Source organism: Sturnus vulgaris, chromosome Z, assembly GCF_052056855.1.
Source record: "Sturnus vulgaris isolate bStuVul1 chromosome Z, bStuVul1.hap1, whole genome shotgun sequence".
Classification (NCBI taxonomy): Eukaryota; Metazoa; Chordata; class Aves; order Passeriformes; family Sturnidae; genus Sturnus; species Sturnus vulgaris.
Window position 1 is genome coordinate 81,762,667 of NC_142283.1, and position 19,515 is coordinate 81,782,181.

The following is a 19,515-nucleotide window of genomic DNA, read 5'->3' on the forward strand; positions in this document are numbered from 1 at the left end:
GGAAGAGAGGAAAAAAAAAATCAGAAACAATCACTAAATCAGGAAATATTGTTGTGCTTGACCTGTAATATTGGTCTGGCCTGCAGAGGTATGGCATTGTCAGCCAAGTACTGGAACGACCCTGTGGAGAGCAATGCTGATAATGCACTGCATCCATATCCCCACCATCACATTAGAGCTATTGAATTCAAAATAGCACAATTTGAGAACAGAAAATAAATGAACTGCATAAAGTCTTCCACCAAATCATATAAGGGGACGTATCTGAGAAGGATGCCATGCTCAGCTTATTTGGCTAATAGTCACATTACTGTTTCAAATACATTTCTTCCTTCAAAATAGAATCCCAGGGCTCAGAGAAGAGAGCTGTAGTGCCTTCAGTTAATTTTCCAGGTGAATCTGGGTCATTCCCAGTGCAGTGCCTCACTGCAATGCCCTCAAATGGTCCCCAGCGAGGAAAGCTCTTTTTGACCCAACTATGAAAGAAACAACATCAAAACCAGGTTTTATATGGTCACTATTGAGGAGCAAATAATTTTTTTTTTTTTCAAAGTGAGGAAGTACCCAGGGATGAGATGAGAAGTGGCTCCTTCTTTTGTGCTCCTGCATCCACATCACTTCTGGCTGCAGAATCTACTTTGTACACAGAGCCCAGGGATGTAGGTCAGGAACGCTTGTGCCTTCCGTGGTTGACCAGTTCTGTAGTTATTTCTCTGGTCAATCCATTCCCTGCTGTTCCTAGTTACCCTTCATGGAGCCTAGGCAGATAACCTTTGAGTAATAATCTGAAATTCAAATACAAAGAATTGACTGCTGAACTGGCCTAATATTTGAGAAAGGTTTTAAGCTAAAATAGGTTTTTCTGTGTGCTGTTATTGGCCTGGCGGTGGTGTGTGTATGCTAAGTGTACTGAGAAAGGTAATATTAACAGACTGAAAAGGTCGGAGTTTTATAAAAATCCTTTTAAAGTAAATAGGCTTGCCAAACTGAATTCCCCACAGGTAGACAGAGGTTAAGAACTGAGAACATTTGGGCCTTTGGCAGGTCAAGTTGTGCATCTGCAAATGTCCTCCAGGAGTACAAACACCAGACAAGTGTAGAGAAGTACCGGGATTGTGGCCAGCCAGGTTTAACTCTCGCTGTACCTACAGGCAAGCAGGCCAAGGCTCAACAGCTCCTGAGGGAGGTATCTGGGGCCACCATGAAGAGTGGGCACAGCACACCTGTGCCATGCCCAGAAACAAGGGACGCAGATGCACGTGGTAGTTCATTAAAGGCATCATGCACCGGACAACACAAATGCATTGACTTAATTAGGCTTATTTCTGTCTGGGCTTAGAGGGACAGCATAGCCCCAGTGTGTATGGCACGATGTGAAGGATTGGGGCATGTTAGAGTGAGGCAGTGGGTGGCAGGCTGGGAACACACCCTGTGTGAGGGAGCACACAGGACACAATCACAGAATCTGCTGAGCTGGAAGGGACTCACAAGGATCCTCACAGCTCCATCTCCAAGAGCAAGGGGCTCTGCACAGGACCATCCCCAAGAGTCAAATCATGTATTCCAGAGTATACCAACACTTTGTGAATTCTATCAGGCTTGGTGCTCTGACTGCTTCTCAAGGGATCCTTCTACCCTCTGGGTCAAGAACCTTTCTCCAATATCCGGCCTAAATCTCCCCTGGTGCAACTTCAGGCTGTTGCCTCGGGTCTTGTCCTGGGAAGGATTTGGAATTGTGCTTGCCTTTCCCCTTAGCCCACTGCTCTTGTGGCAGAGCATTTTGCTTCCTGTGAGGTTGATTGCACAGAGTGAGGTGGCTCTGGTTGACACAGTGTCCCACTTCCCCTTATTTTTCCTTCTGTCCGGTCTCTCAGCCTTTCTCAAGGGCATCTTTATTTTGGCAAATTGCACATTTTGGAAAGCGCCTTGGTATGGCCCTGGGCACAGTGAGGAGGGCCAGGTCCGTGCTGCCTCACTGTTGTGAACTCTCCTGCTGTCATTTTCTGTTACTTCCCCACTGGTGAGTGCATGTCCCCATGGTTTGTGGGTTCCCCCCTCCGCCCCACTTACTAAGCCTCAGTGACTTATTTTGGTGCTATTTCACAAAGACTCCACGTCCACACAGCCCAAGCCAGGTGATTGGGAGCCAGGCACTGTCCACATGCCCCGAGGTGAGGTATTAATCAATATTAGCAGGTGAAAAAACAGTTTTATTGAGGCATTGTTTGGAAGTGGGACCTGAGCCTTGGTGCAGTCCTGGTTAAGCAGTTTGTGTGCAGCTGGATATTTGGGCAGAGGTCTCTCAGGACACTCTCTGCCTCCCTGAAGAGTAGAAGGAATGGAATGGGAAGGCACACAACAGGAGGAGACATATAGCCTTAGTTTCTGTTGCAATTTGAGGTTGCACTGTTAAGCACCTTTGTTTGCAACCACAAGAGTGGCTGCAAAATGGTGGAGTCTACATGATCTCTCTTCTAACCCTCAGAGAGCTTTTATGAGGTTTAATCCATTACTCAATCCTCAAAGGAAAGGGGTAAAAAAGAGGAGTAATTATGTCATCACTGACTGCTAGTGTACAGTGTTAATTAAAAGCAAACAACTCAAATGTCAGATCTTGGATAAAAGTAAGTTTAAACATTTTTTCTATAGTTTACAGGAGGAAATAACTCCTTTGGGCATGCCTACTGATATTTGTGCCTTTTCACCTTATCTCACGTTGCTTTAAAACCTTCTGTTCACCTCCTGCTTTTCAAGATGTGGTCCTTCTGTTAAGGAGGCATGTCAGTTCTGACATAGAAATGTAGCTGGAGCTTATGGGGCAGTTCAAAACCCTCTATCCCTTAAACCTTTCAAGAGATTACTGGCAGGAGAGTTCAACTGATCTGCCAGTTAGAACTAAGAGAGCCCACTGCCAAGCAGCTGGGCTGCCCTCCCTGGCTGTGCAGGAGCTCCTCTGGGGATATGAGTGGCAGCGTGACACCCTGGCACCATGATGCCATTTGCAATCCTCAGGTTACTTGCAGGTGTAAGACAGTGAAAAGGGAAAATAAAGAAAAGTATTAGTAATGGCTGTGAAAACGGAACTTTTATTATCTGTTCACTGTATACAAAACACCATTCTGCATAGTGATAACTCATTTGTTGTACAGTTGACAGTGCACATCAACAAACAAGTGTTCAGAGGTATCCACTAAATGGGAAGGGCAGTGGTGGCACACACGGAGGTGCTGTGCCCGCTGCACACTGGAGGATGAAGTACCTCACAAGCACTTGATATGCCAGTAATATAAATGGGCTAACAAGCATCTACCCAGGGGCCAGATTAGGAATGAGGATGAAAAGAGCAGAACTAATGTATCTGATACACAATTGCCAGAACGATTAAGTTTTACAGAGGTGGCTGAGAGGATCCATATTTTTTTAAACACTTCAAATTTTAAAACTATTAAAATTTAATGATAAATAACAGAATCTCACAAATCTTTTGGGGCAAAATGCTCCACATTTATTTACATATGAAATGTGTTTAATACAGTCGTAATGGACATAGTGTATAGTAACACCTGACAGCAGCAAGACTTATAAGGAACCCAACAATTACTACTGTTTATCATGCAGCTATCTATATATACACAATTTGTTTTAAAAAAAAGTACAAAAATTTTTGTAGGGTTACATACAAGGTATAAAATGCAAAAACAAACTAAAAATATACTCTCACAGAGAACTCTATTTGAAAGGGACAGTATGGTACCTTTTTGTACTTGTGCAAGCAAAACTAGTGGTGCTGGACAGGAGTTTGCAATGTCTGGCCGAGCTCTGCACGGCCTAGGCTAAAGCTGCAAGCCCCAGTCCCAGTCCTGGCTGGGGCTGGCTCCTTCCCAGTTGTGGCTGTGTGTGACACTGAGCACCAGAACGTTTGGCATGATCATGTGGAGCTGGCAAATCCCAACCCCTGTAGCAAGGGTCAACTATTTCCTTTCAATAACCAGGAAGGAAAATACATAATGCTGTGTACTCACTTCTATATGTTTAATAAATTACATGACAAAAATCATCATCATTATAAACCTATTCCTCTAATTACATCTTATTTCTTAAATCTAGAGCAGCCCAGCCCTTTTGTAACAATTTGAGCTTTGATCACAAGCACCTGATGACCTAAAAAATCACTTCATGATACTCAGAGTTGTGCATTTATACTCGTCAAGTACTTTCCCACTCCAGGGGGTCTGCACCAGTTTTGCTATTGCCACCAAAAAAACAGCACTTAATTTTACACATGCAGTGGTACTTTAATTTTTATTTTATAATATATTTTGTAAGAAAAAGTTTAAAAGCTTCCTTAGACATATGGAAGCCCAAGTTCTTTAGAATTTATAATCCCCCCTTAGCTTGCCTCCTCCCTCCTCTCCCCTCCTAGCACCTCCTCCTGATGCTCTTCCATTAGCTAAAGTTTCTTTGAGAAGCATTCAAAAACCAAACTGTTTAAGAGAACCTAAGAAACTGCCCCAGCATTCAGAACTCTGTTTTAAAGAAACTTACTACAAAGGAACAGAACCAAAACAGAAAAAAAACCCCAATTTTTCCACTAGATACTGATACAAACACATAACAAAAGAGTATAAAAATTATTAGTTTAAATATATACAAACTCTTTTCAACTCAAATACTGCTTCAATGGTTCTGAGGGTATAGACAATGAGGTGAAGGGGATACTTTTATGCAGAATATATTGCAACAGCCTGAACAGTACTGTTAACACTATTATACCTTGAACTTTCTGTAGCAAAAATGTCATTAGTATTCCAATGTGGAGTGAGATTTCTGCATCCCAAACAATCTGATCACTTGTCAGCTGAACTCATTCTTTTGGACTTGATGAAAGCCATGCCATGTGTTCTCATGTGAGTGTTTAAGGCCGCTTCAGTTTCGAAAGTCTTTGCGCACACTTTGCATCTTCTGTCCGATGCCACACTGTCGGACAAGTCATCCTCATGATTGGGTTTGTTTTCTTGCTGATTATCCTCCCCAGACCCATTCTGTTTTGATACTGGCTGAGGCTCCTTCAGCTTATGTACAATGAAGAGGTGTCTGGAAAGGGACACATGAGATGTGTAGCAGAGTCCACATTCCCTGCACTGGTATGAAGAGCCATCAGATTTATGCTGGGGAATATGTTCATGAAACTGGAGAAGATTTTCTGTTGTAAAGCCACAAACTGCACACTTGTGAACTTTAAAAACATTTATCTTCAGCTTCTTTAATGGCTGAGTGATTGCACCTCGTGGAGGTCTAATCTCCATTACAGGTTCTTCCAATTTACGCTTTGGACTAGGAACCTAACAAAAAGACAGAAATGCTCTATCAGACACATGTAAGCATCAACATGCAGTTCTTTTCATAATTATTTGTGACTTGCAAATGTCAGAATCTTTCCCTTGGCAGATTCTAGAACAACTCTGATAAATAACAATCTTTTTGGAACTCTACTTCACAGAAGATGAGACATTTATTGCATCAAAGTATCTGTATTTATATAAAGATCCTGAGTATATACCCACCAAACAAATAATTCTCAGTAATTGAATGAGTCTTCTAAGTGATTACCTTTGTGTCTTCTTTTACTTCCCTTTCTTCCATATTGGTAGATTCAGCCATTTCTTTCACATCAGGGTCTTTAATGCCGTGCATCAACTGAATATGTTTTTCCAACATCAACCTCTTGGTAAAAGTACGTCTTGAATCTGGGCAGTGCCTGCAGACACACCCACACACATACACAAACATTCAAGTGTCATGCTTAACAGGTGCCTTTTGTAGACTGGAAGAGTGGTTGTGTATTTGAGAGACTCCTGAAAACCAGGTTGCCCAAAGTGGAACTGCTCAGCTCAGCCAAGTTTCAGATTGCTCTCTCAGAAGCCTGACACGTTTCTGCAGGCAGGACAGGTAATTGATTTGGCCTGTCCTGAGCATCTAAATGAATGGGACACTGGCTCTTACACAGTTAAGGAAAGATGTTCAACTAACAATGGTTTTTGTATTCCATTTCTAAATAAATAAAAATAAAACTTACGAGCACGTATAAACCTTCCTAATGCCTTTGTGCTTGATACGATTGTGCCGACATAAACTATGGGATGAACTGAAAGATTTGTCACATTGCCGACAAGGATGTTTCTTCATTTGCTTAAAAAAGAGAAGAGAAAGACTTTCATTAAAAAAGCTCAGTAGAAGTGGTGCATGTGTTGAACCTTTTTGATAAATAAGAAAGAAACTCAACTTACCCGTTTTTGGTACTGTACTTCACATACACCCCCCCACGCCCCCTTTAACAATGCTGTACAAGTCGGAACTGAACCTCTTTCAAAGCAGCGTGGCCCCCATGAGCCACTCACACACACACACACACACACACACACACACACACACACACACACACGCACACACACCCCCCTGTCCCCAGCTGTAAACTGGTGTTTCGGATGGTGGGTGCAGAGAATTTCTTCCACCAAAGAAACAGGGAAGATGAGAGGACTATTTCTGTATAGACTATAAAGGCAGCAGGATGAGGGTGTAGCTTTCCCTCCCCATCACCAAACCACGCCCTCAGCTGCTGACCAGGAGCTCCTCAGCCACATACAGGGAGCGGTGAAGAGCACAGAAGGACCAAACTTGAACTGCGTGGAGACCGGCACACTAACAGGGTTCAGAAAAGTCGTAACAAAATGAGCGGTGTGATCTGCTGTCAACTTGATGGCCATGTGTTTGGGGAATTTGGTGGGGCTGATGTTGCAGCTCGTCAAGTGGAAGGAAAAAGTAAAGGAAGAAACTGAGAAGGGCTGGAGCAGTCACACATCGTAGCTGTGTGGCAGTGAGCAGAGGCATCAAGCCCATGGTCAGGAAAGCAGGAGGAGGATGATGCTCAGCAGGACCTGGGGGCACTATGTGAGGTAGCCACCTGTGACGCCACACTTGTTCTAAATTCCCTGGGGAAACTCGAGATAGACACCCCAAACAGGATTTTGGATGCATTAGTTTCAAATTGCAATGGCAACCAAATCAAAAAGAACTGAAAAATTAGTTCTGTAATTCAGCATGATGTGCTGTACAGCATCTTGTCTTGACAAGAAGAGGATGATCAATGAACAAGTTGGAGCTGGTAATTCTACTTAGAAAACATCTGTCCTTTCACAGAAACACACCTGCACACAAGTCCGAGGAGCTCAGTGTATGCCTGCCTGGTGGAAGGCAGACACACATGATCCAGTTTCAGACAGGAGTTGTACAGGCTTGTTGGAACCCTCCCTTGTCTGGGCTGATAACTTTTTTTTTTTCCCAGCACTTTTAAGATCAGGCAGAGAGTCACAGCAATGTAGGTACACAATTTCCTGCCCTACAGCTGGCTCCCTTCATCCAGGATCCTCAGGAAAGGATCAGAAAATGTGAATCTGTCTGTGTAGACAGTTCCCAATAAAGGCTGGAACCTTAAGGATCTGTCTGAAGAGGATATACACGTCAATACCTCTCCTATGAATACCTCTGCATAATCCATAATCTGGCATCAGCTAGGAGTTACAGATCTTTCACTCTGATCCTGCAAAAGCAGAAATTAGAAGTTTGAAACTAGTATTTTCCTATAGCTTGCATGACGATGGATTTTGTGAATAGCACATGAATTGCTTAACTACAGTTTTAAACAATCATTCTGAAAGGATCATTTTAGAGCATTTAACCCACACCTATCATTCTTAAGAAAATCATACTGTAAATTAGGTCCTCTATTTATTAAATCCATATCACATACTTGGTCATCTTATGCTCATTTCTATTCTCTCTATAGTAAAAGTTTAGCTTTTCAACAGTTTTTTTGACAGCTAGCAATTACTAAAAATGTTGACAGGTTGGGATGGAATGTAGCACCTGGTCTGTATTCCCCATTTCTGAAAGATATGGAGTTGTATTTCTGTTTATTTTAGTATCTATGTGCCTCCTGTGTTATCCAAGAACTGCTTGAATGGGGATAAAAACCAGCACCTGAATGGAAGCAATGAAAGAGGCCTTCAAGGCCAGGATTTGAGTGCAACAATTATCTAATATTTCATACTAAGGGCTGTTCTTGAGGTAACATTGCACATAAACATCAAAGAGAGAAAGACACAGATTTAAAGCTAATATTTAGAAAGCATTATTGATATGTTACTAACCTTCTTTTACATGCCTTTGGCTACTCTGGTGTGGATGGAATCAGACTGAATATCGCTCTCTAGTTCACTCAGAAGTGACAGTTTCATTGGGAGGTTGTGCTGCTTTGTTTTTAAGAATTGCATAAATGTACAATGCATTCGGTCTTAAATGCATTTCTGATTGCCAGTAAAAGCTCTGCTGAGTTAATATTTGGGCAGCAGGAAGCTGAAGGAATGAGGTGGGAGTTACTGGAGGCAATGATGCTGGGGTGCTATTTGCTTGAAGTTGTCCTAAGAAAATTGAAGATGACACTCAATAGTCCAGCATTTTCAGCTTTTCCATAAAACGTTTATAAACAGAACAAAATCATTTGCAGAACAGCTTTGGAGAGAATCACTGTAATAGAAACCTCTGGAAATGTGCAGTCATTTGTTACAGCACATTAGAATCCTGAAAACTACGGATTTTCACTCAGGGTGGTTCTCCTCCACTTAGACAAAATCAGCCGCAGTCCTGCTCTTCTGCTGCAGTGCAGCACAGTCCATCAGTTTAGCTCCCTGGCTCCCAGCTGGGGAAAGGTCAGAGCATTGCCACCAGCACACAGCAAAGGTGAGGACTGGCTTGGCAGGTGGCTGCCACATGTCAGCAAGGGGCTGGAGCCTGCCACAGCTAATCAGGGTCACCACTGCCTTCCTGCCTGCCACAGTCTTTCATTTCATTTAACTGGAAATGTTATTGAACACAGGAAGAACATCAAGCAGTCTCTCTGCTGACATGAGGATGCAACATTCCCATTTTCACTTTCAATACGTTTTAAGGAAGATATCTCAAATTCAGCTGCTTTAAATACAAAATTCAACTTGTTAACTCAGCTGAACTTTCAAGTGTAAGACTAGAGCAGCAGCTCAACTGCAGAATGTGTCTGCCTTTAAATGAAACACCAGTTGGCACTCACTGGACCAGTAAAACATGACTGAGTCTCCACTTCCTGAGACTAACAGGCACTGAGCTTCAGAACAGAACAGAATCAAATTGCTTAAGCTGGAAAAGATCTTTAAGACTGGGTCCAACCGTTACCCCAGGACTGCCACGTTCACCACACCACCATAAAGAGAGGGAACTGAGAAGGCACAAAGAAGAAATAAGAACCTGGAATGGATTAGATGGCTTGGATGAAATACAGCAATATCTCTCACTCTTTCCATCTTGAAAAATTTCGGTGCTGAATGAACAAGCCTACAATTGATTTTCTCAGTAGAATGATGTAGAAACTGAAAAGAACCAGCCAGCCAAAGCAAAAAAGATTTAATAGATATAAGAACACTGAATAATAATGCTGGGACTTAAAGGACTTACTTGCAAAGACAAAAACTGAATTTAGAAACAAATACTTCACCTTTCAGGTTTAATTCACCTTTTTGTAATTGAATATATTCCTTTACCTTTCCATGTTCTTTCCTCATGTGGGAGATGTAAACGTCTCTCTGAGTGAAGAGTCTGTCACACTCCCAGCATGTCCAGCCAGGACTAGCGACTTTTTTAGGTTCTGCTTTCTTTATGGGAGAAGGCGATTTCTTCTCCAACTTTTCTGTTCCATTGACAGATTTTGTGTCCTCCTTGTTGTGACTGGCTGAGTTTTGAATTGTGGGTTTAGTACTGAGAGGCAGATTTATCCCCAGGTTTGGTGGCCCCTCGACACTTTTCAAAGTTCCATGCATAGACTACAAAAAAAGAGAGAGGAAAAAAAAAGGGTACAAAACTGACATAGAAATACACAGTTGTACTCAACCAAAAGCCTTCAGTTACTTCTTTGGCAATACTATTATCATTATCAGATCACATTCATCAAGAAACAGAGTTAAGTAAAGGCAAGACCTAGCACGACCTAACACTAACAGGCACCCTAAGTAGGTACTTTCACCAAAAAAATAAGACACTTACTTTAGAGGTTAAGTTTAAGTTGTGGTTTAACACGGAGGAAAAAAGGCACAGTAAGAACTTTATGTTAAGTTTCATTTCTCGCTTTACTTAAGTGACATGTTAGCTGAGCATCCTCATTCCAGACTATGTGACTGGAGTTTTCCAAGTAGGAAAGGCTTTTTTACTGACCAAATGTTGACTTGGCATATTGGTAAATAAGATAAGGCAACTGTGGAAACATTACAGGGCTGTGTAATTTAGGATATATTAACATTTTATGTTGAGGCTGAGGTTAAGCCCTGCTTTACTCTCCAGTCAGGTTATGAGCATGCTCATTTAGGGCTACTTTGCTAACAGCCCTTAGAATCCAAGGTGTGCACGGCTGACAGGGTCCCACAGCAGATCAGAGGGGTCTAACCAGCTGTTCTCCAGTCCCTGAAGCTCCTGGGTGGCAAACTTTCCTCAGGGACTTATGCCTGCCCTTTAAGTCAGTGGTCAGTAAGAAGGGAAGAACTCCTCCTTCCCCCATTTCCAAACCAGTGTAGTGTGCTGGTGTGACACCTGAGCCTTCCAACAAAGTGACTTGTTCAGGAAGGGCTGGGGGGCTTCAGCTCTGTGTCTGAGTTCCTTGTGTGGATGTGGACACAGCAAGAATGAGGAGGTTGTGGGCCAGCAGGGATGACTGCAGCCCAGAGCTAATCCTGCTGAACAGGGACCTGCCACTGAGGTCTCATGTCTGAAAGACTTTACCAGGACAGTGTTCTGATCCTCTCACCTGCTGACCCTTACTATAACCCTCTTGGATTATACATTTAACCAGCCCAAACGGAATTATTTTTCCTTCAGGTAAAACCCATTCAATCCATTCTTGATTCTGGGAATGTAGGAGTATCAATGTGATACTCCAGCAACAAGTTCTTTTGTAAATACCTTGGCTCTTGGGACTACCCACTGGCTCTAGAGCAAATATCAACCTCATCAGTAAAATATGATCTTTGATATAACAGCTTTTAAATAGCAGAAAAGCCAGTCATTAACTCCTCTAAACTGTTAATAAAAAGTGACCAACAACTAAGAGCAAAGTGCAGGTGTGTAGTAAAGGAGGCTGGCTTTAGCATCCCACTGCACAGGGGAGGAGGAAACGAGGTTTCTGTACCCTTAGGCAACTGAAGCTGACCTGGAGATTCCATTCCAGCCTAACCTGTCAGCATGTAAAATGTTAGCGCTCCAATTTTCAAATGTCTTTTAAATACAATACTTGAAATTTCATTTCTTATTTGGAACTACACCAAGAGCCTTAGAGCATAGAATGGAGCCCCAGTGCTGACCAAACAGGGAACATCACACCTCCAGCCCAGCCCAGCCCAGCCCAGCCCAGGCCAGTCCTTCACCATCAGCTCTCACTGGCTGCTGGAAATTTTCCTGTAGCAAGTCATTACAGGAAAATAAGACATACATTTTGCCATCAAGAAATACTGACATCTGTAGGAATTATTCTGGGTTATTTTCTGTAGCTTTAAATAATCTCCTCCTGAGCTTCCTTCTGTCCCTTTCTGTCCTACTTTCACCCAGGTCTGTCTCTGCCTTGATGGTTTGTGTCTAGCCATACCAAACCATTACTTTTTGTGCAGCTGAGCTCTGCCTCTGTCTGGCACTCGTACTCTCCCTGAGTCCTTTTGTGCTTTTATTGTCTCCCCAAATCATTTTCTGCTTTTATCTGTAACCTGTTACTGTTTTTTTCAATCCCCCTTAACTGAATTCCAATTTTCACTGCTTTGCTCCAGTCCCTACTGCTATACACATGTGCTAAATGCAAAACCAACAATACTGCTACTACACATGTATTCTCTAATCCTCTAATTTTAGTCTCAAAAATGTCTGAACCATTAACAGTGAATCATGCTAAAACCCCACTGGTTGAAAGTTCATATACTGGCATGGAACACTAAAGTCAAAGAAGATAAGTAGTGCCCAAGTAATGGAGCAGATCTTCAAAATGTGAGATGCTGAGCACCTCGATTTCTGTAGAGAAAGCTTCTGGCCCTAACTGCAGTCAGATCGAGCTCCTGAAAGCCTTGTCTTCAGGTCTTACAGAAGTACTTAGGTACTGATATAACAATAATTTTCCAGTAATATCTGAGTCAGGAAAAACTAATTACAGAAACAATACACAGAATTTGCCTATTTAGTTAAAAAACTCCCCATCATCTGAGTAGATCAAAGGAAACAGAAAACAGTCTTGCATTGCTGCATGAGAGAAGCATCTAAGATACCTTGCAATAAACATGCAAGAACTAGTGCTACTAGTTCAGAAACAAAGAAAATATCCAGCCCTTGTATTTCTGAACATCTTGGCTCAGCCCTTTCCTCATCTCCTCCTCAAGCTGAAGACTGGCTTTAAGACCACCTGTTTTTTAAGACTTGTGATCTTATTTTCAACACAACTTTGGAGAATTCTGTGGTTACAACTGCCATATTTGGGACTAAAATGCAGAATTATGGTTTTAGCAGCCAAAAAAGATGTCTGGTTTTCCACTCTGCTGTAGAGAAATAGTACTCAGGAATGGTGTCACTGCCAGAGAAGTGCAGCGAGCTGCACAGTACCATTCTGGACTGCAGGGCTGTGTTCAGGCACCAGGGGGGTTAATAAGGCATAAAAACCTCAGCTTGGGCTGTATGACATGAGCTAACAGTCTGTGTCAAACACACAGCTACCAAATGATAGCCAGGGGACTGCTGATCCTTCAAACCAGGGCTTACAAGGATCACAGTGAATCGTTAGCTGTTGACAGTGTTTGTGAGGAAATCCACTTGGAGGTTTTTTCAAAGCACGTGTGTTCAAGTTCATATGTGAATACACACAGGTAACCCCTACATCTAGCAACATACTGCTTCCTGGTGAATTCTGATGAATTCTGAACATCAAAGATGTTGTGATGCACTCAGCATTCTCAGCTCCTAACAGCTGGAATAATACTTAGAATACTGTAAATAAAACTCAGTATTTGTTAGTATTGGACTTGCTGAGACATTCCCAGTATAACAAAATCAACATTCTTACAGAAGAATGAAGTCATCACAGATATGCTGAAGACCAGACAAAATATACCATTTTAACATTTGAGAACAATATTCACAGATTATCCCTTCAGAATTATTAACATCTTTCTCAACAGTCTTGTTATTCTGTGCCTTTTCACAGTATGTTCTCACAGCATATATTGCATGACAAATGGTATCATGAAGGAAACGAGAAGATGCCTACACACCTTGATATGATCCATCATAAGCTGCTTCTGTGCATATAGAAGAGAACAGTCTGGACACTTGAAAACAGACACCTTCTGATTTTCAATGTGCTGATCAAAGTGGCGATAGAGCAAAGGTTGTAGAGTAAACACAGTGTCACACATAGAGCATTTATATATTATTCTAAAAACAGAAGTACAATAAACAATGTCAGTCATGTTGATGACCTATTTGCAAGAATCATGATGTGAACTTTTTTCTCATCACAGATAAGATCTGACATGTTTAAGCAATCATTTCACACTGCTTGAAAAAAAAGTTAAACTAATTCGAAACATCCTCCAATTTCAAAATATGGGAACAATAGAAGGAACAGAAAAATAGAAAAATAATTGAAAAAGTGCAAACAAGAAGCCAGAAAACAACAGCATGTGCCAGTTACATATACAACAACAACATCTGCTCAGATACTCTGACAGTTCAACACCTTCAGTTTCTGAACTCACATTGCAGCTAAAGGATAATATCCTGGCTCCGGGTTACAAACACAGGATGTTTTATGGGAGTCATTCGTTCAATTGTAGTTAGTAACATACTTCAAGATAAATACATTTTTGGCAATGTTCGTGGCTTTGATCCTCCTGAATGCCAAACCTAGACTCTATCATGCCCTGAAGCTCCAACAGCACAGGACAGGATTTCCCTGATCTGCCATTCCAAGCCTTGATGAATCTGTCATAGAAATGTAGAGATACCACCAAGTGCTTCCTCTCTTGGAGCACGTGTGACTTTTAAACTTAGGTCCCTCAGCCTCCTGTTCTTACAGCAGTTTTCTAACCACAGATCATCAGATGAGAGAGAAATCCAGGACATCTAATCTGTAGTGCTGCAGAGAAAGTTTAGCTAAAATAAAAGAAACCCAACCACAGCTGCTCGGTACAGCAACAGGTGCTTCCCATCTGTAAGAGTAACTTCCACCAAAAAACAAAAACCAACCCTCACACCCCCTGCCTACTGAAGTGCTAAATCTTCTCATTAGCCAGATAAATGTTCCCAGTCCTTTCTATATTCCTCTAAGTAATTATCACAGATAGCACATTGTTCCAGAGCTCTAGGGATCACTCTGCACTGTGTTTTGAGATGGCAAGAACATGGGCATTGCTTCCATGTCCAAGCTGTCCTGTAATTCCAAATGAAAAACAATACACTTCTTCATATTAACTGGGAAAAACTTTGTTTTTGTAATATCAAGTGGTCCCAGTTTCTCACATATGCTAAGATAAATGCAGTATTTACACAGCATCCTCTGATGCTCAGTGTACTATTGTCCCACTTTCTGTGGTGAACCTTCACTGCAGTGAATCTGCTACCAAAAAAAAAATTATCTTGGAATAAATACAGGTGTTATCTCATAGGAAAATACGTTCAGTCTCATAAAACACATTTAGCATTTGGAAAGCTTCTGCACCAGAGAATAGTATTATTCCTCCTTCCCGAATTTTTTTCTCTAAAAAAAGGAACTTGTAGAATAATACACTTTTTACCAATTGTATGTAAATATCCATAATTTGGCTTGATAAACAAGAATTCAAAAAGAGATCAGCCATGAAAAATATCTTAGTGACATTCTTAGGCACTGTTCACTGAAAAAAAGAGGATCACCTCTGTGGTCTTCTGGGAAACCAAAGCTTAGAGTATGTTACAGGATAGAGCTTCCCAGAGTTGAAAGACAAGACAGCCATCCATTTCCCTACATTAAAATAATCTTATTTCATCCCACTGACATTCCCTGAATATAAAAGTCATTTTTCATACACTAAATAGTTTAGTGCATGTGTTCTGCAGCAACTGTTTGTAATGTAATTGTAAATCACACAGTTCCAAATAAATGCCAGAGGCAGGCAGGCAGATTCCCCAGGAGCCCAATTCCTGTAAACAGAGGAGTGTGACCTACAACAGAGTCCCTCAGAAGCCATGGGGCCAAGGGTCCTGGCACTGCTGAAGCCATGGCCAGTGTCCTTGGATGTGCCACACACCTGGGGTCAGGAGTGAGGCTGGCAGCCTTGCACTGGCTGCCAGTCACACAGCTTGGGTGCTCCATGGTGCAGCACAGATAGCCCAAACGTGAATGTACTGAGAATTTTCATTTTAGCATTTAGCCTCAAATACAACCTGTCAGCTCTCTTCTGAACTGGCCAAGCCAAGAACTCTGAACTCTGCAAGGGCTGGAAAAATCATGCATTTAAGGCAGCATCATGATTAAAACTGGCAAATTTAAAGGGAACACCACTTCTTAAGAGGAGTGCTCAACTATGGAGTCTGTGACTTACAGTAGTACATAATAAAATTTAATTTCATTTTTTAATAATGAAAGTAAATTTGTAAAGGAATACAATTATTTCTGTCTATATTGAAAGAAAACTAATGCAAAATACTTAATTCATGAGCCTGATCAGAAAAAATTTGGCAGATCCAAGCACATTTCATTTTTAATATGTGTAGCATCTTACACAAACAGTGATCTTAATCTTTTATGTTTCTCTAAGAACTATGGGAACCTGAAAAAAGTTTTAAATGCTACTATCTCACAGCCTCTGACTGATGATGGCATCCTGAATTTAGACAATGTATCATTTCCCACTAGGCAGAAATGCCTTCATTTGGTATCAACATGGCAAGTTGGTTGCCATTTTGCTTTGATGGAGGTGTAAACAAAGAAAAAAATCACTTCACCTTAGAAGAAAGAGTGAGAAAGGGAACTCTTAGGAACACTGGTTATTACATCACATGGCACCTTCTATGTTCTGGAGCCTGCAAGTTGTTACCACGCTGGTGCTCTGTGCACACCCCAGAGAAAACAGAGTCCAGTCCCTCTGGGCTCTGAACAGGGCACTCGTAGCAGTGAGGAAGAGGCAGATGGAGGAGAAGGGGTGCTCAGAGAGAGGCTCACACCCGAGGGCTGGAGGAGTTTGCACACACAGCAGCACCTGTGCCTTCAGCAGAGCCTGCCAGTGTCCAGCAGCTTTAACAAAAGACCCTGGAGTCCTACCTGTGCCCTGTGTCACCACTTCCTGCAAACTAGCACCTTTATGGACAACTTTCCTAGCTACAGAACAAAACCGCTTCTGCTTTAAGCCAGAAAGAGATTACCTACTGGAAGAAAGCTTGTACAAGCAGATAAAATCGCTTTTTCTCAACTTTCCACCACATTATGAAAATCACCACATAAGCACTGATGAGTCTTAGCAGCTCTTCTTGGAATCACATTACTTTAATTCACAGTAAAAACGCCGATGAGCTAAGCACATTAAAACATCAGAACGAGCAACACTCTGGCCACCTGTCAAAATATTCGTGTAATTACATTTTGCAATCACTCTCTTGTAGCATGCAACACTTAAAGATCTGCTAGTGCATTCAGAGAAATGTCACCTTTGCCCAATGAACTGCCAACTGAAAAGTCACGAAAGCACCACACAAATCCCACATAACAGCAGGCTGACAAACTGGTGGCTGTCAGAGGTGACTTTTACAACTGCAAGCACAGGACGGAATGCAATTTCACAGGTCATTCAAATGCAGGCAAATGCAGTAGAAGATGAATTTTGCTTACTTTGGTTCGCCTATCTTGATACCCGGGTGTTGTGTGTAGGCATGGGAGTGTGTGCTGGGAGCAGATTTAAATGCCATGGGACAGATAGGACACTTGTAAAAGACTTCACAGTGACAACCTTGAATATGAGACTTGAGTGCCGCCACGTCAGAGTACACAACATTGCAGTGCACGCAGCTGCGGAGAGAGCGGAGGAGAGTCAGTGCAGCCCTGCCCCAGCAGCGCTGGACATAATCAACATGGATCTTCAAGCAAAGGGAAGAGAGAAACACACATGGATAACACTGGGTAAAACGGCATTACTCTGTCAACCTAAACAATCCCGTAAGAATCAACATAACCAGTGATTTGTGGATCACAAAGTAAGGGGAAAGAAATTTCACACATTTTCATTTGAAAATCTAAGAGATGTAAGGGCAGAATATGTTTTTATGTTATTACAATAAAACAGGCAGAAGAGTCGACAGAAAAATACTCTATTGATTGCAGAAAAAATGCTTAAATCTTCTGCAAATTTGGAAAAGAGATTTTCCAGAATACATTTTTATCACATGCAGGGTATTGTTTAAAGTACACCGCAGCAATTTAGAAACCACCACCAAATGGAAAACCAGTAAGGAAAATATTTTCACCATTTCCCTTGTTCAGATTTAATGAAGATATACTGGTAATGATTTTCTGTACATGTAATCAAATCAGCACTTGGATTAAAACTCAGGAAAACTAAACCAAATCCTTACTATCAGATCAATGTATCATATTGGAATTCGGAAAATATTTTTCAAAAACATACTTCTGCTGTGTCGAAAATTTGTGACCTTTCTGCATCTATTCTAAAATGAAACGATTAAAAAATTGAATTAATATTAGAACATAAGAATTTCGATACACAGCAGTCCCCTTTAATGCCCTACATGTCCAGTACCAAATGCTCCCAAATCAGTCCAAGAACACAGTGCAGTCAGCAATTATCTGTCAAATGAGACAATTTCTTATTAGTCAGTATTTTGCTGTGAGACTTTTTTGCTGTGAGAAGGCCTCCACCCTTCGAGAATTTTAATTTTAGCATCTATCATGGCAGTATGATTGTTGTCATATAAATGGTTAGTGCCCTGATGATAGCAATAAAGCAGGAAATACAGTTCTACAGTTCAAGGATCTCATTTTACTTTTAAAATTTATCACCCTTGAATTTTATGAAATGTCATCCTTTCTTTCTCTAGGCATTTAATTTATACCCATCTAATCTCTGCTTACCAATGCATTCTCTAAAGCAGATAATTCTGATCTTTTTTGGCTTTGTTAAGACCTTCTGTGCTCACACAGAGCTGAGCACTTCTTCACAGCAGTATACAGCATGATGCACTCAGTAACACATCTACCCATGAGATGTCCCTCCGGAGGGCTGGGTGGCATTTTCACCTCCCCATGCCACGGCTTGACTTTAGTGATGCCACGTAACAACTCATCCTCAGCATCCACCACTGTATGTTACACACAAGGACCAAGCCTTCCTCTCGGGGCCTGCTCTGACAGCTTCTGCTTTCACCTTGGACAGGGTGCAGTGAAACTTCAGGCTCAAGTTTTCAGCTGATTCAGTGCAGACAACTAGCATCAATCACTGGACTCAAAGGGAACTTCTTGGCAGAGGCCCTTTGGAAAGGCAGGACAGGATATGCTGCTCCTTAGGCAAGAGCATCTCAGTTCTAAGGAGAGGCTGAGGAGTCTAAGGAGGGAGAGAGGAACATTCCCAGAGGCTGCTTTTGCTTGCCCGGGTAACTTTGCTTTAGTCTCACCAGATCAAGAAATTCTGACTTGGTGTGACATGAGATGTTTATAAGACATCTTGAAAAGTTTATTAACTTAGACTCCCAGTGAAGAGAATTCTGTTGGTGGTACTGGGGCAGGCCAGGAGGCGCTAGAGGCGATTCCATGTACAAATCCAAGAGACATACATTAGAGGGAAGAGCAGTAGAGTGCAGGAAGCAGACGGAGGAAAAGCAAGACGAGACAGATTACTGCTTGAGAGAAAAAGGTAAAAGATCCCAAAGAAATGAAAAGGGCTTGGAGTTGTGTCAGGCCATGGATTCAAGCTGGAAATAGAGGCTTGATGCAGTAAAAATGCTTTCTTGCCTCAGAGGAAGATTGCACAGCCATCCTGGAAAATGAACTGTGACACCTTAAGGGTGGAAGGAGCTACCTGCTCTAAGATTTAGAATGGCCTTTTTCCAGGCAGACAGGGTGAAGTGGATGTGGTTTTGGAGTGCTAAGCAAAGCTCTGGATACGGATGGCTCTTCTGATCTCTTGCTGTGCTGCCTGCCATTCAGTGCCAGGAAAATTCTAACAGAAAACATGTTTTCAAGTCTTTCAAAACTAAACATTTCTATGAAATGCTTCTGCTCCCCATTTTCACAGTGAGCTGCCATTACAGGGAAATGTAAAAGTCAAAGGGAAACTGAAGAGTAACAAAAGAGAACCAAAAGACAAGGCTGTTTGAGAAAGGCAATTTCCAAGTGATGTAAAGCCAAAGAATCTTGACTTGCCA

General features: G+C 41.8%; 1 protein-coding gene across 5 annotated transcripts in view; it reads right to left on the reverse strand.

The window, feature by feature from the left end:
- Positions 1-3,066: 3,066 nt before the first annotated feature.
- The window catches only part of LOC148219973 (zinc finger protein 532), a 32,913-nt gene continuing 16,464 nt past the window's right edge, over positions 3,067-19,515 (reverse strand). For all 5 annotated transcript variants that reach the window (XM_088156933.1, XM_088156932.1, XM_088156936.1 and 2 more), the window contains 6 exons: positions 16,970-17,146; positions 13,377-13,539; positions 9,630-9,908; positions 6,077-6,189; positions 5,611-5,758; positions 3,067-5,342 (listed from right to left, as the gene is read on the reverse strand). In XM_088156933.1, the coding sequence (XP_088013059.1) occupies positions 4,848-5,342; positions 5,611-5,758; positions 6,077-6,189; positions 9,630-9,908; positions 13,377-13,539; positions 16,970-17,146 (1,375 nt within the window). In that variant the 3' untranslated portion in view covers positions 3,067-4,847. The remainder of the gene's footprint in view (positions 5,343-5,610; positions 5,759-6,076; positions 6,190-9,629; positions 9,909-13,376; positions 13,540-16,969; positions 17,147-19,515) is intronic.